Source organism: Phalacrocorax carbo, chromosome 5 (genome assembly GCF_963921805.1).
Source record: "Phalacrocorax carbo chromosome 5, bPhaCar2.1, whole genome shotgun sequence".
In the NCBI taxonomy this organism is placed as follows: domain Eukaryota; kingdom Metazoa; phylum Chordata; class Aves; order Suliformes; family Phalacrocoracidae; genus Phalacrocorax; species Phalacrocorax carbo.
In genome coordinates this window covers 25,570,651-25,595,735 of record NC_087517.1, presented here as the reverse complement: position 1 = coordinate 25,595,735, position 25,085 = coordinate 25,570,651, and the positions used below count along the sequence as shown (strand labels likewise).

Below are 25,085 nucleotides of genomic sequence, written 5' to 3'. Positions count from 1 at the left end.
AGCCAGGACAAACGGGAGCACACCAAGGACAGAGCAGACACACTCGGGAAGGACAGGAGGATAACAGGGAAGGAGCCACCCGAAAGGGATGGTGCTGGGGGGGAACGGGGACACATTGGCGGCACTTCCTAGAGGCCACTTTTTGAGGTATTTTGGGGGGATATTTTCCTGCTTTGTTCTGCCCCTGGACCGTTCCCGCACGTATTTCGCTGCACCGCCCCTCCCCCCCCGGTTGCAGGCAGGGCTCTCAGTGAGCAAGGCCAGGCTGCGCTGGGTGGGGTCCCCAGGGACCCCGCCGGCCCATTTTGGCTGCGGGCCCCCGGCGCCCCCTCGCCCGCCACGCGTGCGCACGGCCCTGCACGGCTGACATGATGGATTGAGCCTGGGCTGCGGCCGGGCAGAGACAGAAAAATCCCGTCCCCTTTGTAAACCCAGCCTCCTTCTTCCCCCGGATTCCTCCGGAGTTAAAGTGTAACCGACGCCATTCACTCCCTTCACTTTGCACTATAAAGGAAGTCGCAGGTCAGCTCCCCTATTTTAATCCTGTGATGAATTAAATTCCCTCACCCAACGTTTCTGGTCCCTATTATTTGTCCCCAGTAGAAAGAACCTGAGACATTGGAGATCATTTTTAGGGGTTTCTCTTCTCCTTCCAGCCCGCAGACTCACGGCGCTCCCCTCGCTGCGCCCCCTCCCAGGCTGCTCAGGCCGAAAGCGCACGGTCCCCTTAGGGAACGTTTTGGGGCAAGGTGATGTTACTTTTCCCCTTCCTGCTCCCGAAACTCCTCTGCGGTTGTTGCAAGATAGCAACGCGTCTGCAGTTTTGTTGTGGCTTTTTAATATTCCTCGTTCTTATTTTTTCTTGTCGGGTGGGGGTTTTCTCCGACATTTTTAGTAATGATGTATGTTAGCACATACTTCACCTGACAATAGAAGTCTGTAACTCAACGTATTTTAGGGGTTCATTGTATTTCTTCGGGGTTTAAGCCTATTAACACACCAGAGAAGAGGAGCTAGAGATTTTTGAACAGTGGCCGCTAATTATCGTTCTCCAGCCTATACTTAAGCAATACGACCAGAGTACTGCTTTTTCTCCCGCAGCAATTGGTACCGCCAAGTACCGCTGATCTGCTCCCTAAAATTCACCGGGAAACACGTCTGTACGACTCAGGATAACCTCAGCCAGCTGCCATCCGCGGCCGCGCTCGGTAGCGTATCCCCTCTCGCAAACTGCCGTCCTCCTTTTCTTCCCTGAACAAAAGCCCCGGGTAATCTGCGTAGCTGATGGAAATGGGAAAAGAGCTATTTTCCTCTCCTATAAAAATGTAGTTTAAAAATGCCTATGGAAATGGACGGTGGCGATTCAGATGAGTTTTAATGCGCTGTGATACTCTCGACGAGTCCTGAAAGTATTTTTGTGTAAAATAACTATGTCTCTCGTTTTCCAGTTGTATCAGCTACATATTTTGGGAGCGGTCTGGACTGAGGACTTTTGTTAGCACAACACCCCCTTAAGCGTAGGCTTTTATGTGCCTTGTAAAATATAGTTCCCAAAAGAATACGCAGAATCTTAAGAAAGAATATTGCTGTTAAGCTGTTAAAAGCCTTATTTCTTTTCTGAAATACCAACTGCTTGTGAACTCTGCTTGAACCTAAAAAGGAGGCTATGGGCCATAAATCACATGGACAATGCTCAACTGTTTGGTGGCTCATCTTTAGATCTTAAAAAGAGAGAGAGGGAGAGAAAGAGGGAGAGGGAGAGCTTTCCAGGTTTTGATTTTCCACGAGTGCAAGGCCCGGGGTGATGTTTTTATAGGTAACACCAAAGCAGGGGCTTAACACTTGGTGGTTTGGCCAGAAAGAGCCTCCGGGGAAGAAAAAAAAAAAAAGAAAGAAAGAAAGAAGTTACATCCAAATGGTGAGGCCGAGCCGTGGGAGGTGGGCTCGGAGGCACCGAGGGTAGGAAACCGCAAAGTATCCATGTCTGTGTTTCAGATTTCCCTTCCTCCTCTCCAGAAAGGTTAACCTCATCTGAACTGTCAGGCGTTGCACACAATAATGGGGGTCTTTGTCCCGCCACTGGTTCTAGCGCTTTTGGAGGCTACCGACCCTCTCATGGCTCTGTCTGGGGAGCAGCCGGGAGCCCACGCGTCCACCCCGCGCGTGTGCGCAGAGCGCGGCCGGCCCACGCTGACACCGGCCCGGCACTGCCAGCCGCTTTCCTCCAGACATTTTCGTGTTAAGCAGTTCTCTACTAAAACTTCCACTATACTTAATTCTGCTTAGGATCAATATCTAATATGATACCGAATAAGTAAGAGGCGGTGAGAGCGGCCAGCGGAGCGGTTATTAAAGCAGCTGGAGCTCTCAGGGTGCATATCAATGCACCTGTCATTGCGGTTTGTAACAAAATTTATGACTGCTAGCGCCGTGGCAGTAAACGCTCCGGCCAGGAATGAAAAGGAAAACACTTCCCAAGCCCCGGCACTTTCAGAAGTGCAAAGCAGCCGGCGCGTAGGAGGGAGCCCGGCAAAAGAATCCCCCGCTCGGCACGTTTCCCGGCCGCCGGCCCGGGGCAGCCCCGTATATAAGGAAAGCGCTGAGGCCGCCGCGGCCCCGGCCGCCGGACAGGGGAGCCTGGCGATGGGGAGCCTCTGCCCGAGGCGGGCGGCCGGGCACCCACCGCCGGGGCTGTGCCTGAGCCGGGGCGGGGGGGACTCCCCTCTGGGGGGGGCTGTGGGAGCACTGGGGAGCGCGGAGGGCCCCCACGGCCAGAGGATCGGCGGGAGGGGGGGATGCTGGCTCCGGCACAGAGCGGTGGCCACCTTAGGGCCTCATAAACTTGCTGCGGAGCCCTCCGCCCGCCCCTCCCCAGGGAGCCACCCGCTTCCCCCGGCTGGGTCCAGGGCTTGGCTGCTCCCCCAGGGGCTCGGCTCCCTCCGCCTACGGGCGGCTTGCAGCGGGGCTTTCTGCGGGCTGTTACTTATGTGGGGGTGTCGGGGCAGCGGGCTCGGCCAAGCAGCTCTGCCGCTCCGCGGGCCGGCTTTGGGCTTCGCTCCCCACCAAGGGCAGCGGGAGGTGGAAGGAAAAGGAAATGTAGAGAACTCACCACACTTATGTTTTGTCTTGATTTTTGACTTTAACTGTGTGGGTAGGATCTTCGGGTTCCTTTGGATAATCCGTGGGCACGGACCTGCAACAAAAGTGAGAAGTCTCAGAGGAAGCTGCTTTGTTTTGGACTTTCTTCCTTACGACTTTGTTAATAAACGCACCTCTCGCCGTGCCTCTCCGTCCGCGTCAGATCTTTTACCAGACAAAGGGCAGACGCTTCTCTTCATTTATTAATAGTGCTTTGAGAGAGGTGGGGAGCAAAGAAGCGAGCGAAGCACCCCAGCTACGGGTCGGAGCCGGGCAGGGGGGCCTGAAGCAGCCCCTCCGCCGGGCGCCGCGCAACGGCCGCGGCCGCGGAGCCGCGCCGGCCTCCCGGAGCGCCCAGCCCGGGCCCAGGCGCGGAGAAGCAGCGGACCGGGGGACGGGAGGGCCATTGCAGGAGAGCTGCAATGTCACCCCCATCGGTCACAGCCATCGCACCCGCCGCCCGCACTCACGGCCCGCGGAGCGCTCCACGGGAACGGAGCTTGCGCGGGTCTCTCTCCCTTCCTCCCCCCACCCCTCGGAAAAGACAGAGAAGAAAGATAAGCGAGAAAACCCCAGCGCTGAAAATACGCCGCAAATATTTGCTGCTCGCAATCCGCATTTTGCGTTTGGCTGTGTATCGTGTCGACTCAGGACTTTAAGAACTTGAGTGCCAGAAAATCCCCCACAAAGAAGCCCAGATCATTATAAAGACGATATCTAGCCACCATAAGCCTTTGAAATGACCTTTGGCTCGTGTAGCAATAACTCACCACTTAATGAACAACCAACGGAAGCGCCTCCAATAGCTCACAACACAACAGACCTTACAACTTTCCACCAAGTCTTCTCTCTCCCTACCCAAACCCAGTAGGATGCAACATTCCCCCTTCAAATCACCCTAATTTATGCTGGCAAACTGGAATTAGGGAAGTGGAGCTTCATGATTACACATGATGCTCGCTTAGGTTCTTGGCCCGGGCCTGTCCCGGTAACGTCTTATATAATATATTCACGTGGGCGTACGTCAACTTTAACTGCTTTATTTTTTTTTTTTAAAGACAGTTCATTAGAAATAGCGCTTTACAGGATGTATGAAGGCAGCGTAAGGTTGGGTTGCACCTTAGCCCCTAAGCGGAGAGATCATAGTATTGCAAACCGAGTCATTGTTAGCCGCTGTTGATTAACACGGTAAGTTTTCATTTTGCACCTAATTAATTATCGACTTCTCATCCTTTTCCAAAGCAGCTTCTTAGCCTCACAAGTGATAGCCTTCTTGCTCTAGACATGCTTTACTTGGCTAGAGTTTGGCCAAAGACGGAGATTTCCACGGCCACCGAATAGCCCCCAAAGTTTGTTCTGCAGAGAGGGGAGTCCGGGCACGCCGGGATTGTGCTCTGCTCCCAGCGCCGCTCCTGCAGAGCCGACCTCGGAGAAGAAGTTGCGAGAGCTAAACCCAGGGAAATCTTTAGAATTATTCAGGCGTGGGCCCAATATAGGTATTATTGAAATTTTAGGTGAAGTTATAAGTGAGTGCTTCCATCGAGCCAAATGAAATGCTGCTTGCAGTAATTGGATTCAGCTGACTAACTTGGCAGGCCAGCAGCTTGGAGGCATACAGCTAAGAAAAATGTTCACCGCCTTTAACTTCTGATCGAGCAGAGCAACACGCAACAGAAAGAAAGAAAGAAAAGAAAAAAACACCACCCCGACTTTCTTCCCTTCCCGTTGCCTCCCTGTCCTGTTTCCCTGACGCTTCGGCCCCCTCGGAGAGCTCGCCTGGGCGACTCGGGGCGGGCAGGGTCCGGCGCAGCCTTACACCCGCTGCTGCTCGCCAGCACAAAGCCAGGCTTTACGCGGGGGGTCCCTAATAAACGTAACCCGCGAGATCACCCGGGCTCCAGGCAGGCCCCAAGCCAGTGGAAACAGGCGCTCCTGAGAGAGCCGGGCTGGTTGCAACAGCCCGAGAGGGAGCTGAGCTGCAAACACATGCGGGGAGGCTGTACGGCCGCTTCCAGCCCCTCAGTCCGCCCAGAGAGGCACCGGTCCCCCCCAGCCACCTTCTCGCCACCTTATTGATCAAACCGCACAAATGCAGGGCAAGAAACTTCTCGGCAGATAAATATCACGCCGTGCTTCAAACAGCGTGTGTAACTCGAAGGCATGAGCGTACCGGTAATATCAACACTAAAAGAACTGGGGGAGGAAAACAACAGCCACTGAGGAACACGAATGCACGGCAAGGGGAAAAGGTTCGGGAAGGCACTTGGCAGGAATATTTAAAAGACCCTATGTAGGGGCTACATTACCGACAAGCCTATTTTAAATCGCCCTTTACAAATCAGCACGGCTACCCCCTGCCCGGCTGTCCACGGCAAGGCATTAACGTGATGCTCAATCTTACTTTGGCAATGGGAGCATCTAGCAAAGTTGTCTCTCCCTCGTTTCCTCGGTTCTCTATAATCCCTTTCCTGAAACCACCGAAAATTGGGAATAGGGTAGGGATAAACGTCTTCCCCTAGCCTTTGGAAAGGACTCCACTTTTTATTTAAAGAGCGTAATATAAAGAAGATAGAACTTAAGACGTTAAAGGAGGTGGAGACCACTCCGTGCATTTGCAGCCGTTGTGGGCAGAGATCGCAAGCAAATTCCAGACAGTCTCTGAGTAAAGGCGATAATGCAGCCCCTGCGGTTAAAGGTCCCATTTTGTCATGCAGTTGCTTACCTGTGTATCAATTTATCATAAACCTGGGCTCCTCACTTTTCAGGATCTGGGCTTGCAGTTCTTAGAATATATCCTTCACCCTTTGTCTGCAGACAATACTCTCCTAAACCTGATCTTGCGGTTTTACAGACATTCCCATACACCAGAATTCCCGATAGAACGAAAACAGGCTCAGGCTCAACTACCAATAAAAGAGAGCGAGTAGAAATCGGAATTTGTTGGGCTTTAAGAAAAAAAAAATCTTCACACAACCCTTTAGCCATCAGCCTCCTGGAACCAAAGGCAGCAATTGGCCGGCGCGTGTTTTGTTTTGGTTTTAAATCGTGCGGCCATTGATGAATTTTGGGGGCGAGCGGGAGAAACCCCTCTATAATCAGAAATATAGACACTGCCTTAAAATACAGGCATATTCGCCCACGTGATCGCCGGAGCAGCTCGCCGGGGCCGAGGCTGGCGCGCTCCCCGCGGCCCCCCGCACCCCCGCGCAGCGGGGCTGCCCCGCCGGGCCCCGCGGGGCGGGCTGCCCCCGCTCCTCCGCGCCTCTCCGCGCACCGGCCCCGCTGCTGAGCCTGCTCTCCCCCCGCAGCGCTCCGCGCCGCACCGCACGGCACCGCGGCGGCGGCCCCCGCACTTACGCGCCCCGCGGGGCCGGCGGAGCCGGGGAAAAGGTGAATTCCGCGGGATGATCCCTCCCAGGGCGCAGAAATTCCCGGCGGAGAAAGATGAGGTATTTGGGACCGGCTGCAGCCCAGAGCCTGCGCCGGGGGCAGCTCCGCAGCAGCGCTGCTCTGGCGGAAAGGCGCTGGGGCTCACTGGCGTGCGCGAATTTTTGTTTTCTGCTTCTCCGTGCCGGGAAGATGCCGGGCAGCGGGGACTACCCCTGTCTGGAGGCTAAAGAAGTGTTGGGGAAAAAAAAAAAAACCCTCATGACATTTGTGCGTGTGTGTGGCTGCCCTGAGCCTGCCTCCCCCCTCTGTGTGTATGAGGAGACATAGAGCAAACCCAATGTATATCCGTCATGTGTGCACACAAAGCTTCCCAACAATTCCAGTTCGTCAAAAAAAACCACACGAAAAATTTATATTAGCTCCTCTGTTTGATTTTTCTAACATATCTGTAGCTATAAATACACCACACCTAATCTAACATCTGCTATGATTTCATTACCATCCGAAGCATGGGGATGTGACAGTAACGTATTACCTTACAATACTAACCGTAAGTGCATTGTAACATTTATCTAAATTACATTGCTTTTCCTGACTTTGCAAACCAGTTATAAAAAGATTGGAGTCCAGTGATGGAAACATAAGTTCAATGTAAATTATCGTGTACGGTTTCGGATTTATAATCCTATATTTCTTCGAAATGATGCACTTAAATCTCGCCTCAAGTAAGAGGTAATGGTTCTTTATATCCTTTTCCGTCAGCCATATATTTCGGCGTCCGGGTAGTTTCGCAGAGCCCCCCGCGCTCGCATGTCTGTGTGTACATACAGCCACCCCTACACGCACAGCGTGTTCTGCATACTTGTGTACATACACACAAAGCCGAACATAATTCGGGCCGCTGTTTAGACATTTTGGATGACGGAGAGGTCTTTGGCTTCCTACGCAAAGTGCGAGGGAGAAGTTGGGCACCGGTCGAGCTAAGAGCACGAAGAGGATTCAAAAGAAAATGCCTATTTGGAGGGCCGTCCGGAACCCCCTGGAAAAAAGCCCCACAGCCCTCGAGAGTCTTTTCAGAGACTGGGGCTTAAAAAAAAAAAAAAAAAGGAAGGCGAAATTTAATGTAAAAATGGAGGACGGCTGAAAGAAAGGAGCACCTTCGCCACCGCGAATTAAGACATCGTAAAGGGGACTGAAAAGTATTACGGAAATGTTAATCCTTTGGCTGGTGGGACTCCAGCTTTGTGCGAATTTGTCTCCAGTAAAGGATCTAAGACTTCTTCAATCGGAGCATATGTTCATAGAGCAATAAAACAGAAAGATTTACAGTCTCCGCCCGCCCCCCAGCAGCCTCGCACCCTTTCAGGAATTACTTATGATGATTTATAACAACAACTCCGGCAATTGTCAAACTGATAAAATAGCCCGGGCTATATGCGGGAATAAACGGTCTTATGAGAGGGCTGCGATTTATGTCCCGGTCCGTTTTACTGCGTGTCTTGGTGGAGTTTGGTTTCTTTCCCGGACCAACAGGATAATATAAAACTTCATTGATAAAAATGTAGGAGTTCTTGTGAAGCAGCAAATCTGTTCCTTAGTCACTACCAAAGCACATAAACATTTGTCAACTTTGAATAATTGAATTAATGTGTTATTGTTTGAATGTATAATTCATAACATAGGAAACTTTGTCTCTGTCCTGCCACCGAAACGGAAGTAATAAAAAGCTACAATCCAGGGCTTTTTAGAAATTACTCCGGCAAGGGATAATAAAGAATATCCTGCCCGTAGAAAGTATTTCCAGCTGACTCTGGGATTTCACGGAGAAATCTCAGCCTCGTTGTCCAAATTCTACGGAGTTTGTAGAGAGTGGCTTTGTACAAAAACACAAATCCCACTTCCCCCTAGTCCGGGCTATTGATCGGGGTCTCGGAAGGCGGCGTGCCCGCTCCGGAGCCTGCATGCACCCGGGCTCGCCCGCAGCCCCGCGCCGGGCGCCAAGGCTGAGGCTGGCGCTGTGGCGGGGGCAGGCAGGGCAGGGGCAGGCAGGGCAGGGCAGGGCAGGGGCGGGCAGGGCAGGCGGCCGGGGGAGCGGGGCCGGGGCCAGGGCCGCCCGGCCGGCCTGCGGGCGGCGGAGGGGGGAAGGCGCGCTCGGCGCCGGCTCCGTCCCCGCCACTACCCCGCTGCCCGGTCGCGGGGCAGAACCCACGGCCCCGCTTGCAAAGGAGCCGAGGGCCTTTTCCCGCCGGTGGCACAGGCAGCCCCTGTCCTGACATCCTCATTGTTCCTTCCGCGCCGCTCCGCGCCTCCCCGCGCAGTCGGCCGGGCTCAGCGCCGCCGCCCCCGGGAGGCGGTGGGTCGGTCGGTCGGTCGGTCGGTCTGTCGGTCGGTCAGCCTGCCTCCTCCGCGGGGCTCCGCGGCGCTCCGCGCTCGCCCTCTTCCCCCCGCTCCCTGGGAAGCAAAGGTCAGCGCTTGCGCCCGGTCCGGCTCCCGGCCGCTGCCGAGCTGGAAATCAGGAAGCGCCGTGCCCTATTTGTCAAGCGTTTGACAGCTGAGTTCATTAAGGCTTAAATAAGAAGGAATAAAAGTAAAAAATATTTACGTACCGAGCGTCTCTTTTTCGGCAGCTACCAAAGAGCTAGGTGCGCAGGGAGAGGGACTGCACCCTTTGTATATTATATTCTTGAGATCTCTTCAGTTTTCAAGTCTGATAGAGTCCTTTGCTTGGCAGATTAATGACGACTCCGTGTTTCTTAAGGGACGTGCTGAATTAATTATTTCGCAAATCACGTGGTCAGGACTTGTAGAAATCTATTCTTATCATCTTCCTTGCACTTTGAAATTCTGCCTGTTATGACTGTTCCTAGCAAGATTATTTTGGTCTCTAGGCTTGGGGGAAGAAGGAAGGGGGGGAGGAAAAAAAAAAAAAAGGAAAAAGAATCAGGGAAAAGGGCTAACAAACATGGCCGTTGGAAGCGGTGTGGCTCTGCACCGAGAGGTCCCTATTTACTGTACTGTACAGTGAGTGGGGTTTGCTATTGACTCTGCCTTTCCTCTTCATTCTTACCTTAACGACTAGTGGCGATATAATATACAGAACTGTATTGATGTATCGGGAGTTAACAGGAGGAGCCATTAAACAGGAGAGAGAGAAAGTATAATCACAAAATGTGCCTCGATATTTAAACTTAGCGAGTGTGTGCTTAGAAACGCACAGGCACCCTCCCCTCCGTGCACTCCAGGCAGGGCACATGCCTTGTTCTGTCCACCACGCTCCTTCCCCGGGCTGAGCAAGATCCTGTGTTTTTGGACTCGTGCCTTGACCACGCTCCAGGAGAGGACAAGTCCTCAGTGACAAATACTTATGACAAAAATAGTGCAATCGACTTCTCCTGGCCAGAGGTATGTGTTGTTGTCTGAGGTGCTTTACGCAGGGGAGAAAAAATGATGTTTGCCTTAGGTGGATGGGAAACTCTCCAGGTTTCTGTTTTCTTGTGATCTTTCGTTTGTATAGGCTGAAAAAGTGAAGCCTACTGCTCAGAGAAAGCTACTCAGCGCATTTCCATTTCAAATTTCCATTTCTTTTTAAACTGATACGTTCCAGGACTCACCTAAAAGGCACACATCTGTGTGGGGATCGAGGTGACTTCAGGTGTGGCTCCTTGCCTCCCACCACACATGCATAAATCCGGGAGTCATTCTAGAAGGGCTTGTTAAATGCAAAACAGTAGCAAATGGATGACAGGCACTTTTAACTGCAGCCTAAATGTAAATATAGACTCCAGCTTGGCCTAGAGTCACACCATTATGGTTGGGGCAATCAGCAAACCTGTTCAAAGGGACATTTGGAAGGATGCTATGCAGAGTCACCCATCTTTTAACACTGTAATGATGGGAGGGACCAGCATTTTCACAGAGGAGGGACCCACCTTGTAAGGACTGTTTGTTCAAGGTACAAACCAGAATCTATTTCTCTACACCTTTTATTATTTCAAACGTATATGGAGGACTTACATCAAAACTACAGGCGACAATTAGTATAAATAACGCTTTAATCAATGGCAGCAAAACATTGGCAAAGTCTATAAAAAGCATCACACTTTGACAGAGGTGAGAGTATTGCTGGAAAAAGCGACCGTTTTACAAAGGCTCCAATGCACAACGTTTCACTCGTGATAAACAAAAATAACCAGCTTCCCTTCGTACACAAAATAACTCTGGAGGAGGGTTAAAAAACAATAAAAAATAAACCTCAGGTTTGTTTTCCATGGGAGATAACGACCAGAGGGTGCTCCTGGTCGTTATTACAGACCTTCCTCACCCTTCAGAGCATTGGCAGCTGGAAACGATTTCTTTTGGTACCTTCTGCCTCCAGTTCACGTATTCTCCGAGTTTGCAGCGCAATTACAACTATGTAAACTTACAGTGCCCCAGCGTTGCTCAAAGGGGACTTGCAAACAGGGTTGCAAGAGCAGTGCCTGCTGAACCCAACACTCGTCCTGGAGGTATTAACATTTCAAAAGACAATGAGACAAATTCTGCTTGCAGCTACATCTCTGTTTGACTTCGGTGGGCGGGGGAAGGAAATCTGGGAGCAGAATTTGGCCCTTTAACTTCGGGAGCCATCTCCGTCGACAAGAAGCACAAAGCAAGGATTTGCTTATCCAAGGCCATTATTTTCCAGAACTGTACCACAGAAGCCAAAGTTGGTAGCTTTCTCTCGAAAAACACGTTCGCCCTGCTCCCAGCCAACTTATCACAGACTTTAAGCAAACAGTGGGGGTCCGGGATTTTCAAGAGCAGCCAGAGAAGTTTTTATCTCTCCCTCTTTTTTTTTTTTTTTTCTTTCCTCCCCTCCTTTCCCTAGATTCGTATGAAGAGCAAAGGGAGGGCTTTGGACAACTCTGGAGACGAAAGGCCGCTACCACAGGAACCGGGTGTAACAAAACTTGAAAACTTGCCTCAGGAATTCCCTCCTCAAGCGCTGCTGCTAGCTGCTCTCCATGCCAGAGAAAGGGAAGGGTAGTTTGGGTCCAAAAGGTTAAGGGTTTAGAGGTCACTCTTCCCGGCTGAAATACAACTAATCGAATAGAAAATTTGTCCTCTGGGTGAACCTGTTCCTGCAATTTAGCCGAACTTCAGTAAAATACCTTTTCAGCTTCTCAACGTGAAGGCGTCAGAAAAAAGACGTCTTTACTATGTATGAACTCGGTGCTTTTTGTCATAGAAACAATGATGCGAATAATGCGGGAATATCCATCTTTAATATCACGACGTGGAGATATTCAAGTATTGCCATGTGCAAGTCTGAGAACTGGGCTAACCCTAAGGAAGAACAAAGAGTTTTCTCCAGGCTCTAAAACAAAAGACCAAGTCTTAAAGACACTTTGCGGACTGCTAGGGATGAGAAAAGGGCAGAAATTAACCGCTGGCCACAGTTAATGCTGCCGAATACACTCCTGTTGAAAAGCTCGCCTTTTATTTTCTAATTCATTCAAGCCCGTTTTGGCCAGTGTTTTCCCGAGTGAGCCCAGAAAGCAGGGAGTCCTCGGTGGGAAGCACCCAGCCTGGAGATGGGCACCCCCTGCTCTTTCCACCTCCCTTCAGGATTTCCTTCTTTGCCCCTTTTCTCTTTAATAAAGGGATCATCTCGTTACAATTTCGATGATATTGTCCTTCTCCCAGGCTGCCCTGAGGGTACAGGAGATAAGGGCTAAGCTTTAAAACCGCCTGAGCGGAGGTGTAAGTGGCTGAGGGAGCTGGTTTGGCTGGGTTTGGCAGTTACAGCGCACTAAAACTTTGGCACGACGCAGGCAGCAGCCAGCTCTGCTCCCATCCAAGCCTTTCCCCTTTCCCTGAAAGCAACTTGGTGAGATCTCCAACCATTGCAGTCATGTGTCGTGGTTTGCTTAAAAACAATCACTATCCTTCAAATAATAAAAAAAAAAATAATAAAACAAAAACAAAACAAAACAAACAAACAAAAAACCACCAACCAACAGACCAAAATAACCCCCAAACAAAACAAAGCAGCAACCCACACAGCCTCTCTCTCTCTTGGGCAGAAATTTAAAATCTGATTGAAATAATGCATTCAGCTTTCCATTTTGAATGGCTCAGCTTATATCAGAAATTACATTAATTTTTCACTCTCGGGTTTTCTTTTTAATTTTTTGTTGTGGGGGTTGTGTTTTCTGTGGTCTTTCCCCCCCCCCCCCCCCTTTTTTTTTTCTCCCCGTTTTAAAATGAGCTATAGATGGTTTAAAGCACAGCGCTGAGCACAGCAGACTTTGGAAACAGATCTCAAGCCTGTTAGCCCTGGATGGCACACGGTAAGGAGCAGGGACGTTTGCCCTATTCACAAAGAAGATAATTCAAAAACAGGGACAAGAAAGTTGTGTACGTTCAAGACAAGTAAACATTATACATGTGTTCATGAGACTGAGAAGGAGAAATACTGCATTTCAGCTCCCCTTCCCCGTTTTTGGTTTGACTATTTTTCTTTTTATCTTCACTCTTCTACATAACAAATAAATAAATACGCTAACACTATCAGTACCTAAAATAACCCGTTTTCACTTAATTCCTATGCACATCTTCTGAGACGTTATGGAAATGAGCAAGTATTTTTCGTTACACCAAGAAAGGCATAGCAGCACAAAAAGTTCACAAATGCTAGTCTTTATGTTCAAATAAAAGACTATGCTATAAATTTCCTGTCCTCAACTTGCCCAAATGCATCCTCCCTAAATTGCATGGGATAAAAAGACAATTAAAAGTAAAAATCCCAGAATAAAGCATCAAACCTTCACTTTTGAATTCAAAACTGAAACACAGGACAGTTTCATTTTCAATGATTTATTACTTTTTATGGACAGAAGGTCTCGTTTAATATTTTCCCAGTTCCCACTGCCTGCATGATGGGGTTTTTTTCCTTTTTTTTTTCTTTCTTTCTTTCTTTCCTTCCCCCTCCCCCTTTTTTTTCCTTTTTTAGGTTGTGCTAGCAGAGGCAAATAAAATAAAGTCCAAAGTAGCGTCATTTTGTCTCCTTTGTACAACAGTACCTTAAAGAAAGATGACAGTTTCTCGAGTCCTTAGCTGCTACATGCAGGTTCTGCTTGGGCAGTGTCAGTTATGTACAGTACTGGTCAGAAGCGAAGGATGAAATGGAAAATTTCACCTCTTCTACAAAGTTGTCAAGTCAGTCTGATGGTCCTTGGAACCAGTCTGTAAATGGGGGTTTGAACCAGAGGAAGAAGACCTGCCCTTCGTGTTGGGCAGTTTGTGATCTTTTTTCCACTTCATTCTTCTGTTCTGAAACCAGATCTTGATCTGGCGCTCAGAGAGACACAAAGTGTGGGCTATCTCGATACGGCGGCGCCTGGTCAGGTACCTGTTAAAATGAAATTCTTTTTCCAGTTCTAGGACTTGTTGTCTGGTGTAAGCTGTGCGGGAGCGTTTAGGTTCCCCTCCGTTGTAATTGGGATTCACTGGGAAAAAAACACGGAGAACTTTACAAAGCTAATCTTGACTTGCCGGTTCGACTTTACAAAAGAAAACCTTACGAGCTGCGAGCATGTGGCCGGGCTGGATTCGTCCCAGTTGCTTACAATGGACGGGCTGCTCTCCCCCTCACTTAAGGCAGGCACTACAGGCACAGGCAACTAGGTAGGCTGGGAGCCTCTAGCAGGCTCCTAAAATGGAGTTTTCTCCTGCACGGCAAAGCCCCGCATGGCCAACGGCCTATTTCCTCAGCAATAAAAATTTATGACGAGTGTAATTGGCTACCTCGGCTTAAAAAGCTCGTCCCCGAGTCTGGCAGGGACTCGAGCGAGCGTCGCTGAGGGCGATCAGAAGCAGGGTAGAAGAGCAAAGTAAGAAGAGGATCCTTACCCGAGTTAACATGGACTTTCTTCATCCAGGGATAAACTACTGCTGGCTGCTTAAGTGCTGACCCGTTTGGGGGTTTGAGGGCCGGCTGCTGGCTGCAGGCTCGCGAGTTGGGCATTGGAGGCGGTGGACAATGCTCTGCTTGGCCGGGGAAGTGGCTCGCTGGGCCGGATTGCTCCTGTCCATGACCCCGCGGCTGCACGGCGGCAGAGCCTTGGGCATTGCTACAGCTAAAGGGCTGCTCGCTGTAGTTTGACCGTGGGTAGAGTCCCTGGTGCTGGAAATCAGAGCCCTGCGAGGCACTGTAGTACTCGGCCCCCTGCTCGCCTAGGTAGCTGTTCTGCAAATATTCCTCGCAAGGAGGAAATTTGGGATCCACATACTTAGAGTTCACCATATACGAACTCATGGCCATTAATTTCTGAAGGTAGAAAATACTAATTTTTCTCGTGTTGTCTTTTTTTCCCCTGCCATAGAGCCCTCCTACTTGCTGTCAACTGAATAAAGTTAGGCGGGCATGTGACCGGCCCGGCCAATGGGGAGGCGGGAGCCGATCACCGGATTTCTCCGCAGCTCAGCATTTCCACCGATTTCACTCAATAATATCCCTCTAACCGCGCGACCCCCCTCTCCGGCGGGTCGCACCCCCCGAACCAGGTACCGGAGGTGCAGGGATGCTCCTCCCGGGGCGGCGGCCGCCTCCTTGGCCGACAGGTAGGGCCAGCCTTTTGTCTGGGCTGGCTCCCCTCAGCCCCGAGGGGTGATGCTGGTTTACCAGCCGCCACCGCCACCGGGGCTCGCTGCCTCGCTTTAAACAAAATATCGAAAGAAATATATGGAGCGAGGAGCCGAAGTGGGGTTAAAAAGCGGGGAACTGGTAAGGAGGCGAGGAAAAGGAAAGCCATCAGAGAAGAGGGTAATATGACGTACAATAGATCTGTCCTGTCTTTGTCTCGCAGAGGTCATCCAAAAGTTACCAGAATTTAGTTCTGCTGAATAAAATTAGGCAATCAGTAACTTCTCATTCACTTTCAAGCCTCGATATATACGTGTGCGCATACGTACGCGCGCGCACACGCAAACGCAAGCGTGTCTGTAATTCTATGCGCGTATGTACCTAAAATCACACGGATGGCAAGAAACCGTTCACTTTTAGCCACCGAAGTTCAATCAATCGAACTGAGTACGGCATTTAATTAGGTTAAAAATATCGCGGCTTTAATGAGATAAATTCGGTCTTCATTCATCAATATCATTCCTGGAGCACAAGTAAATACATTCCAGTGAGGCGAATGCTGCTTTTTCTGCTGTCGTAAATATTTTGATGCGATCTGGACCCTTGACAGGAAAATTTCGCTCACGCCTGGCAGATCTAGCTAATTTATGAGTACCTTTTAAAATATTCATTCACTGATTGGTAGATAATTTTTTTTTTCAGAAAATTTGTAACTTCTGGTGAGATTAACTGTTCGAATTCACAGTCTGTCAGTGAGAGTTACGACTGAACGACAACTGAAATTTTAAGAGACGTCCTAAACCCTAGCAAATAGGAGCGAGGCAGCAAAACTTTTAGAATTTCTGAGTGTTCAGCACGCACATGCCTTTTGATTCCGCCAGTATTTAAACTTCTAACCATTTGCAGAAAGGTGAAGTTTTTGCATCGACCATATATTCCCCTAGAATCGAATCTGTGACTATATGAATATCACACAAATTCGGTTCTACAGGGTATATATAGACAACGTAATAACATTCTGTTTTCATCTACAATACAGCAGGTCTTTGCAATTCTCTTAGTCCTTACTGTCTTCTGAGGAATGCAAACTATCCTGCTGGGACTCAGTTCTGAAATACGGATTTGCAGGAAGGTGGGATTTCAGAAAAGACTCACGCTTGTTATCATCGCTGCAAAATACGACTCTCCACCAATTTATAGCGATGAATTTCGCCTACCAAATTCTCAGAAAGACCTGCTGCTCACTTTAAAAGCTCTGCCGTTTACGTCCTCGCTACGGAAAACGGAGTTACCGGTCAAATTGCGCTATTTAGAATAATAATGGTTAAAATAATTTAGGAAAGAGCCTTTTTCTATTTAGGCTAACGGGAAGAGATTGTCCATAGTTAGAAATCCAACCCACCCCCCCCCCAGAAAAAAAAAAATCGAAACAGAAGTGAAACAGCCGACAACAGAAACAACGATTGGTGAAAAAGAGGAGATTAAAGACTGGAGTTAGTTGCTCTCGGGAAGAGGAGAGTTTCCAAATTTACCTTCATCCCATTATGCTGGTCTAGCTATTATCCCCGCGAGCTGCCTGCGAGCCGCAGCCTCGCACCCCTCCCAGGTTCTCCCCGCCGTAGCGTTTATGGTGAAGGGCAGGGCGAGAGGTCAGCCGAAATCATTTACAAACATATCACAAAGTTTCATTATTTTTACTTTGTCGACAGCGGCACACAGGAGTACAAAAGTTCATGAATTGTGTCTGACCCAGCTCCTCGCTGCTGTCCTGCGGTCAACCTCTTCTCCTTCCACTATTTAAAACAGACACCATAAGGACAAATAATGGTGCGGGTGTGATACGTCCAACCACTGCGGAGGGCAGATTTGGGGGTGTTGCGTTTATCCGAGCGATGTGTACCGGTTTGTTTGCCTGCCTCCAACTCCCAGCTGCCTGATGGGGGGACGCTATTTTTAAACATCTGCTTTCTTAGCACCGCGGTGGTGTCTTCTTCACAGCAAGTGCAACTCGAAACGACTTTGTGTCCCTAATCTCTTTCCCCCCCCTCCGCCCCCGGCCCTGGATTATTTAAATCTCCACCCAACTATTTTAAGCAGCTCGCCCCGCTTTCTCCTCCTTTCTCTGAGGGGAGGGGGGATACCTCCCCCCGGGAGGGTTGGTAACCTCCCCCCCCGGGGTTAGTAACCCGGCTGAGCTGGCAGGGTAACACACCAACCACGGCACAGCCCCACGCCCCCCCAAACCGAGCTTGCGTTTGGGGCAGCCCCGGGAGCGGGGGAGCCCGCCGAGGGCTGCCCGGGGAAAAGGATGGGGCTGGGGAAGCAGCAGCTACCCGCTCTGCTTAATACTACACATTTTCATATTTGTTAGACGCTGTGACCTGCGTTTCACCTTATTGCACGACTTGCTCAGACAGGTCAAAGCCAAAGAGTTATTGATGAACAAAAGCGTTATATATTCACCTCCTGTTCAACTGCCCATACAGAATGCTTTTGATCTATCGGGCTTTTTGTATTCTGTTTCATAATCAGTATGCTAAATGTACGTTGGCAGAAAACAAGCAATCCTACATTTAGGGCCGGCCCTGGAATAAAATGCCAAGGGCATCTACATAGCGCAGGGCTGAGCTACGGGGGGAGGAAAGTTACCTATGGAACACAATTAAAACTGCAACGCTGCAGGCGATTCTTTAGTTCGTATTTAAAGGGCTCGAAAACCAATATCTCATCGTAAGGGGAAAGAGAAGGAGAAGCCTGGCACAAGCAGTGAAAGAGATTATTTATCAGCAAGCAGGGAGAGGAAACAGGGAGAAATGCAAACAAACACAGCTCCGCTCCTCTGCATGCTCCCGGTCAGAGCTGGGCTGGCAGAAGCAGGGAGGGCAATGTATATGTACCTAATGAATGCATCTCCAAATACCGCAGGCTTTCTTCTCCTCCTTGAGAGACAAGCCGGTCTCAGCCTGAAGCACCAGGACTAATGCACTTAGATCCTCACTGCAGCCAGAAAGGGTCAACAGCATTTCCTGCTACACACCGATCTGCCGCCCTCCGCTCCGTCCCCCCAGCGCAGCTCATGCGGGACCATCGGGGATGCAAAAACCCCTACAGTAAAAGGTTGCCCTCCTAAGCTCAGGCACCCATTCCCGCCCGTGCCTTCAGGGCATTTAAACCCACGTTTGACTCTCCCTTGCCCGCAGAAACCTCGCACCAGAGGAGCAGCGCTACCGCCCCGCACGACCCGGCTGCATCGTGGGCTGCCCCGGCCAGCGAGCGCTGCCAGCCTCCAGAGCCCGCCGCCTCCTCGCTCCTTCACCAGGCTATGCCGCACGAGGTTAACAACAGAGAGCAGGCACAACTCTGCTTTCAATCCCGTCTGGAGAAAAGGGGGGGAGTAGCCAAGGTTATGAGGCGCTGGGACACAACGTGGTCCGTCCGGGCTCTGCGCGGGGAGGCGCTGCACAGTCCCGCCGAGCTAAAATGGAAACGCTGCTAATTGCTTCAGAGTGCTTAAGAGCAGGAGGACACCTGTACAGCCCTACAATAAACCCTGAGGAGCCTGCACCTCTGTTTTGAACGCTAGCCAGGATTATGACACGGTACCACAAGCCGTCTCTACAACAGCACAAGAGACATCACATGCTGACACAGTCTTTTCTCTCTCTCTTTTTTTTTTTTTGGTAGCAATATTCAGCAGGGATACATCAGTTTTAATTCTTCCAGTCTGAAGGGAAAACACAGGATTTTCAAGCATCTCAAACTCCATAAGAAATAAGAGGTTACTTACCATGGGTGTCCTTCCATGGTGCCGAACCTGTTGCAATAAAAACGTTTGTTACTGTTGTATTCCACATACGGGCGATATTTCTGAAGAACAGTTACAGACCACGTTTGATAGATGAAGGCAGAGAGGAGCTGGTGGTAAATCCTGTGAGCAGCGGAGTGGTGGGGTGGAAGCCCCTTCTGAATGAGGACCACGTTGCATTCAGGCAGTTTTTTATGAGCACATGCTTCCCCTGTGTCCAGGGTGTGATCTTTCACTTTTAATATTCATAGTCTAGATTTTATACTGGATAATTTCTAAAGGGCTGAAAAGTCAGACCTCCCTCTTTCACTGATGGGAAAAAAAAAAAGAATAACAAAGGCCTTTTTTGTTGTTGTTGTTGTTCTGTGGCAATCCAGTCACTTACAAATGAAATATTCAGATCACCTTTGCTAAACCACCACCCATAAAATGTCACAATATGCCATGCAGCATCGCATCCATGCTGAGCACAGAAAGAACTACAATTTTATAAGAACAAATCTCGGATTACTCTAGGATAGGTCCCCTTTAAGATCACCTACTTAACCAAACAGTAACCACGAGACATGCGTCTTTGTTTGCATTATAGAAGGACGAATTTGACTTGAACTTTCCTTCAAATCTTTTAATAAATACGTTCAAATACCACAGCAAGGAAAACAAAATCACGCGCTCAGTCTAATGCTCCTGAAAAGCATCGTATCTTTTAGAGTAAAATACTAACACTGGGGGTTTCCTTTCAGTAAGCGATTTTTCACCCCTTCTCTTGCCTCACTACGGTATCTTGGAGAGTTATTGCATTACACACGGAGCAATTGCCTCGGTATCAATAGTTCAGTAGATAGAGCTTCCCAAGGCTGTTTTTGTTAAAAAATATTTTTTAGCTCTGCCCACTTTTGATAGCACTCAGAGCTTGCGAGGGCAGTGGAATCAGCATTTCGGCACTAAACATTCCCTTAGCGTTCTTTTCCTTTCTTTTTTATCCATTTTTTAATCCTTTTGTTTTGTTTTGTTGTTTTGTTATGAAAAAGGTTAGCTTCCAATAGGATGTCCCAATAAATTCAGACCCTTCAGGCGGGGAGCAGCCCGCTCCTCCCGGCGCTGCCCTGGCCACCTGAGTTCTACCTGTCCATCTTCCCCAGCAGAGCTGTTCTGCACTGCAGGGCGGAGCAGCGCTGGTACCCCACTCCCACGGAGTTTCCAGGGGCACGGCGAGAGCCCGGTCGCGGCGGCGGCGGTGGGGAGGCTGGTAGCGGACTTACTGCGCGCTGCCCCCCCGGCCGGGGGGACCCGGGAGCAGAGGTGCCTGCACGGCCGCATTCCCGCAGACGGCTCCCTGCTAACACTTTCCCGATTACTGCTTCCAGGAACGAAAGCATCTGCACTTGTATGCTCTTAAACTAATTTATGGTGGGAATTATATTTTGGCTTGTCAACTCTCAAGCCATAAAACAAAGTTTATTGGAATCACGTGCCTCTAAATAGCCACTCAGGACCTATCTCTGTGGAACCATAAATAACCTTCAGCTTTAAACTTTTATTCGCTAAATAAAGGTTCGCTGACTCTGTCCTGCAAAACGGGACTGGGTCGGAATAGCGGGGATGGGCGGAAGGTCAGCTCCGCGGCGTTATGCCGGCCTTTTTGCGGAGCCTGCTGTAGGGAAAGCTGCTCGGGGGGAGTTAGCACTCCCACATTGCTCTCGAGAAGGGAGACGGGTGCATTGTGCCGCGGGTACCCCTCCAAACTTCTCTTTGCATCTCCTAGGGGACAGGGAAGCCCATCGTCAGAAAAAAAAAAAAAAACCACCCACCCACAAAAGCAACAAACAACAACAAAAAACACCAGAGATACTGCGGGGAGAGGTGAATCCCTCTCTCCCTTCCCGGGATGTTGATAGCATTTTGGTCAGGCGCCCCCGGAAAACGGGTTTGACTCGTTCACCTCCTGAGCTGTTGCTGAGGTGAGCTGTGCCAGGGGCTGCGGGCTCGCCAGGCACCCAACGGACCTCTGCAAGCGACCAAACTGTACGAAAACAGCGAGGGCACCGGGCTTTGGAAAGGGAGAGAGTGTGAAGCCTGCCACAATGAGATCTTTGAGGACTGGAAGTATAAGGAGGGTTATAAAACAATAAAACAGCCCTGGTGTGAAGGGAGCAGGGTGTGAGTTAGCAAATGAGAATTTCAAGGAGCCCGAACACAGGAAGTCAAATGTCCCTGGCAGTCACACAGCATAAAGGAAGCCGGGCATCAGCTCCCAATCTGTCATGGCTAAGATGAGGAAGTCGAAGCGGCTAGCAGCTCCTGACCCTTCCAAGGAGGGGCTTGTCCCTTTCACAGAGGGCTGGGAGCCGCGTCCGCCCCGTCGGGGACCGGCGGCAGGCAGAGGGGACCGGCCGCTCCCCCGGCCCGCGGCTGCGGCTCCGCGCAGGGGCTCAGCTCTGACAAGCGAGCCTGCTTCGGCTCCTTGCTGCGTGCTGGCACCAGCTGGGTGGTGCCTGCCTAAGGCCAGAGTTAGGTCCCTCCTGGTCTGCTCTCACTTGGCCGTTTCCTACCGATTCTGGCTACACCAGTTTGAAATTGCCTCTGAGACGCAGCTTAGCTCTCGCCGTACTCCTCAGGTGGCTCAGATCACAGCTGATCCATTCCTTTTTCTCCAGAGAGCAAGAGTCGTCCTCAGCTCTTTTTCTGTTCCTTCTTTCCCACGCGGGGTTATTTAATATTTCGCGATTTCCCTTGCTCTGTGTCAATACTTTAATCACGCGGCATCACCTTCGTGCTTTATTAATGGCCTAAGCTGGGGAATGGCTCTTTCTCCCTGTGTCCTCCCCTGCCCCGGACAGCTGGCAGGGGCAATGCTCAAGGTGACATTTCAGCAACTTTATCAGGGGGCCGAGGAAAGCCAGGGGCGACCCGGCCAGGTGCCCCCGGCAGAGGGGTGGTCTGGTCTGTGTGAGGCTGACGCGTGGGTCGCGTTCAGCTGGATCGTGGCCCGTGCTGCCAGCCCCAGGCAGGCGGGGGGAAGCGCTTGACGAGGCTGTGTTCCGCTCCCGGGCCTGGGCACGGCAGGCTCTGGGCCAGGCTCCGTGGCAGCCTCCCCCCAGGTCCCACTCTCCGCCCCCCCGAACGCCCCGTCCTCACTGGCATCCGGAGGAGAGGCTTCAGCGACAAGCAGCTGCAAACCGACAGGATGCCCGTCCCCTGGGAAGGTGGGGGGAAAGACTACGGGTCGGGACATGAGGGGAAGCATGCAATGGGGAAGTCCATCAACATGTGGGGAAAAGAGGCTGCGACGACAAGAACCACGACGCAGAGTCAAATGCCTTTGCCTCGGGCCTGCCAGCGGGGTACGGCAGAGCGCCGGTCCCGGGCAGGGAGGGTCACGGCTGCGCTCCAGCCCCTGTGCGGGCACGGGGAGTGTCACGACCCTCCCCGCGTGTCTGCCATCGCTCCTTAGTGCACCTCGTGGGCAAGAGAAGCTGGCGGTTTCGGGACAGGGGACTGTCCAGCAGCCCTGTTCACGCGGGTGCGGGAGGCGAGGAACCGTGGCGAGGCCGGCGGCGTGGCAGCGCTGTGGGCGGGCGGGCGGAGCATCCGTCGGTCCTGGCAAACGGGGCGGGAGCGGCGTCCCGCGCCGGGCATGTGCCTTGGCTCAACTAGTCCGGGAGGCTAGGGCTGGGAAGGGTGAGGCTGTGGGATGGTGAGGAGCGATGACAGAGATTCAGCTCCCTGTGATCTAGGGGCAAGATGAATGTTCCTGCAACTAAGTAGTTTTAGTCCTGAGATTTTGAAGAGGTAATTAGGAGGATGTTCGCATTTCCTGTTCTAAAATGCAGATGTGAAAGCTGACTTTGCAGCTCTGGCCAGTTCACTCTCTAGGCTTTTATGCAAGTTCTCATATTTGGGCCTGATGATCTGGAGATGGATAAGATGTGGAATGAAGTAATCCAGTAATAATTGGTTGTCCCCTGGTAATTGTTGCGATAAAAGGGTTGGGGAAAGTGAACTGCATGTGTAAACCACCATCGCTCTCGGCGCTATTTGACGGACACGAAGACCAGCATCCTACCCCGAGGACCACACCGCCAGAGAATGATAGACTCCATCTCTGACTTTGAAGACTTACCGAGCACCTTGATAGCGTCCAACGCATTAGCCCTCCCTGTTTTTATCATAACCCCGACCTTTCAGCAGCAACCTCACCTCCCGTGCCCCCACCGCGCAGGATGAGGGCATGCAAAGGCCCGTGCCCCGGGCAGGGCCGGCGGCGGCAGAGACCTGGAGCGGGCAGGGCAGCGGCCAGCCGCGCCTCGACATCAAACGGGGGCAGCGGCGGCAGCACCCTGGGTCCGCGGGGGAAGAGGGCGGGGAGCACGGGGCAGGGAGGGGAGGCCGGGGGCCGTGGGAGCGTCTAGTTGGGGCAGGCATGGCCCGGGATCCGCCAGGGTCATGTCCGGGCACGGCTGGGGAAGATGAAGCCCGGAGGCAACAGGTGAGGTGGAGGCAGGGAAATCTGCCGGGCCCCAGCTTGCAGAGGTCAGGGGGGACGTGCGGGGCCCGGGGGCCCTGCCCGGGGGAAGGGAGCCGGCGGGGAGGCGGATGCGGGCCGCCACGGTGCTCTGGCACCCACATCAAAGGGGCAGGGAAGGAAGCGGTGGCTGCCCGACATCAAGGGCGGGCTGGTGACTGGGAGGGCGGCGGGGCACCCGAGGTGAGCCCCGCCGGCACCGTGGGGAGGACAGGGAGTGCGAAGGGGTGCGCACGGGTGAGATTAAGGGCCTGGAGACCCTGGGTGGGCGGGAGGCCGCAGTGCTGGAGGTAGTGGGACAACCGAGGCCCAGCTGGGGAGGCCTCCCGGGATGTCCGAGAAGGGTGGCGGAGCCTCACCCGTGTCCCCCGCCCGCCGGTGGGCCTCTCGCGTGGGCAGGAGGGGGAGCGGCCGGGTCCGAGACCCGGGGCAGACGGCGGGGGGCAGCGGGGCAGCGGGCCCCTCGCCCAGGCAGGGAGAGCGGCCAGGCTTGTCCTACAGCGCCTTCTCCTGGAAGAGGCCGTGGAGACAAAATGGCTGGTGGCGGCGGCCGGGGCCTGCCGCGCCCCCGGCGGCCGCTCTGCGCCCCGGCCCGGACGCCCCGAGGGCGGGAGCCGCGGGCAGGTGACCCAGGCCCGGGCCGTCGGGGCGGGCGCCCACCCGCGGGCAGAGGCGGCGGAGCCGGGCCTCGACGGCGGGGCCGGCCGGGCGGCTGGGCTTCCACCCCTCCCCCCGCAGATCCTGCACCCTCGCGTGGTCCACTTCCCCGCGGACGATGGGAGGCTAGTGCTGGGTTTGGGCAGAGGCCGCTGCTGCTGAATGCACTTTTATTGCCCCTTGTCTCTGCCGGAGCCCCTTCCTCCGCGCCCCGCCCGGCCCCCACGACCTGCTGCAATGTTTATTGTGCCTCATCTTTTCCTTTCGCTTCCTGTTTTTTCCTCTCCCGCTCCAGCAGCATTGAGTGCCGCACTGCAGTAGAGCCGTAAATACCTTTAACAGCTGCCTGCCAACCGAGGGGTGAAATACTGTCTTTGTTCGGATTTCTTTCTGCCCCAAGCGCTCATAAAACACCCCGTGAGAATTATGTTTGTTTGGGGAAAGAGAAACATTATTGGGAAATAAACGAATCGGCGGGATTTGCTGTTCTTAAGAGAGGAAAACCAACTCGTACTTCTTCCCTCAGTCTTATGGCGTTTCCCGGGTCCGCGGTCCACATCGCCTCTCCTCCTTGCACCTTGACAGGCTTAGGGAGCAGAGTCTGCGCTTCTCCTCCAGGCAACTTGGAGCAGCTAAGCGGGATCCCAGCCTGACTTCCCAAAGGGCAGCCGGCGCCAGCGGTGCCTGGGCAGTGCCAGGGAGCGCGGGCTGCCGTTTCCTGCTGGTTATTTTGTGGTGTTGCTCTTTTACTGCCCGTGCGTCAGTAAAGTGTGGGCTGCGGATCGGCTGCTTCCTTTCAACAAAAAAATTGAGATGAGTCATAAATTCTGTCGAACACGTCGGGAAACGAAGCAGGTGTGAGAAATGTGAATATGGATTCTGTATTCCGAAAATTACAGCAGCCGACACATCTACACACGTACAGGGCTCACGTTATATAGGTG

General features: G+C 52.0%; 3 protein-coding genes across 3 annotated transcripts in view; all 3 read right to left on the bottom strand.

Moving 5' to 3' along the window:
* The window catches only part of MTX2 (metaxin 2), a 131,903-nt gene that overhangs the window by 62,041 nt on the left and 44,777 nt on the right, over positions 1 to 25,085 (bottom strand). The gene's annotated exons all lie outside the window — the stretch shown is intronic.
* Positions 1 to 25,085, bottom strand: part of HOXD3 (homeobox D3) — a 30,110-nt gene that overhangs the window by 2,275 nt on the left and 2,750 nt on the right. The window contains exons 2-3 of the mRNA XM_064451676.1: positions 18,942 to 18,968; positions 3,110 to 3,193 (exon numbers count right to left, since the gene is read on the bottom strand). The gene's annotated coding sequence lies outside the window, so the exon portion shown is untranslated. The remainder of the gene's footprint in view (positions 1 to 3,109; positions 3,194 to 18,941; positions 18,969 to 25,085) is intronic.
* HOXD4 (homeobox D4) lies at positions 10,499 to 15,339 on the bottom strand. Its single transcript, XM_009509015.2, has 2 exons — positions 14,422 to 15,339; positions 10,499 to 14,018 (listed from the first exon to the last, which is right to left on the bottom strand). The coding sequence occupies exons 1-2, from the start codon at positions 14,831 to 14,833 to the stop codon at positions 13,714 to 13,716; spliced, it is 717 nt and encodes a 238-aa protein (XP_009507310.1). The 5' UTR covers positions 14,834 to 15,339; the 3' UTR covers positions 10,499 to 13,713.

What these genes read in the sequence shown, in the direction of transcription:
- HOXD4 (XM_009509015.2), bottom strand. Translation starts at nt 14,833, where the DNA reads ATGGCCATGAGTTCGTATATGGTGAACTCTAAGTATGTGGATCCCAAA. An exon ending in GAAAGTCCATGTTAACTCGG is followed by an intron (nt 14,019 to 14,421) that starts GTAAGGATCCTC and finishes TTTTTTTCCCAG; the next exon opens with TGAATCCCAATTACAACGGA.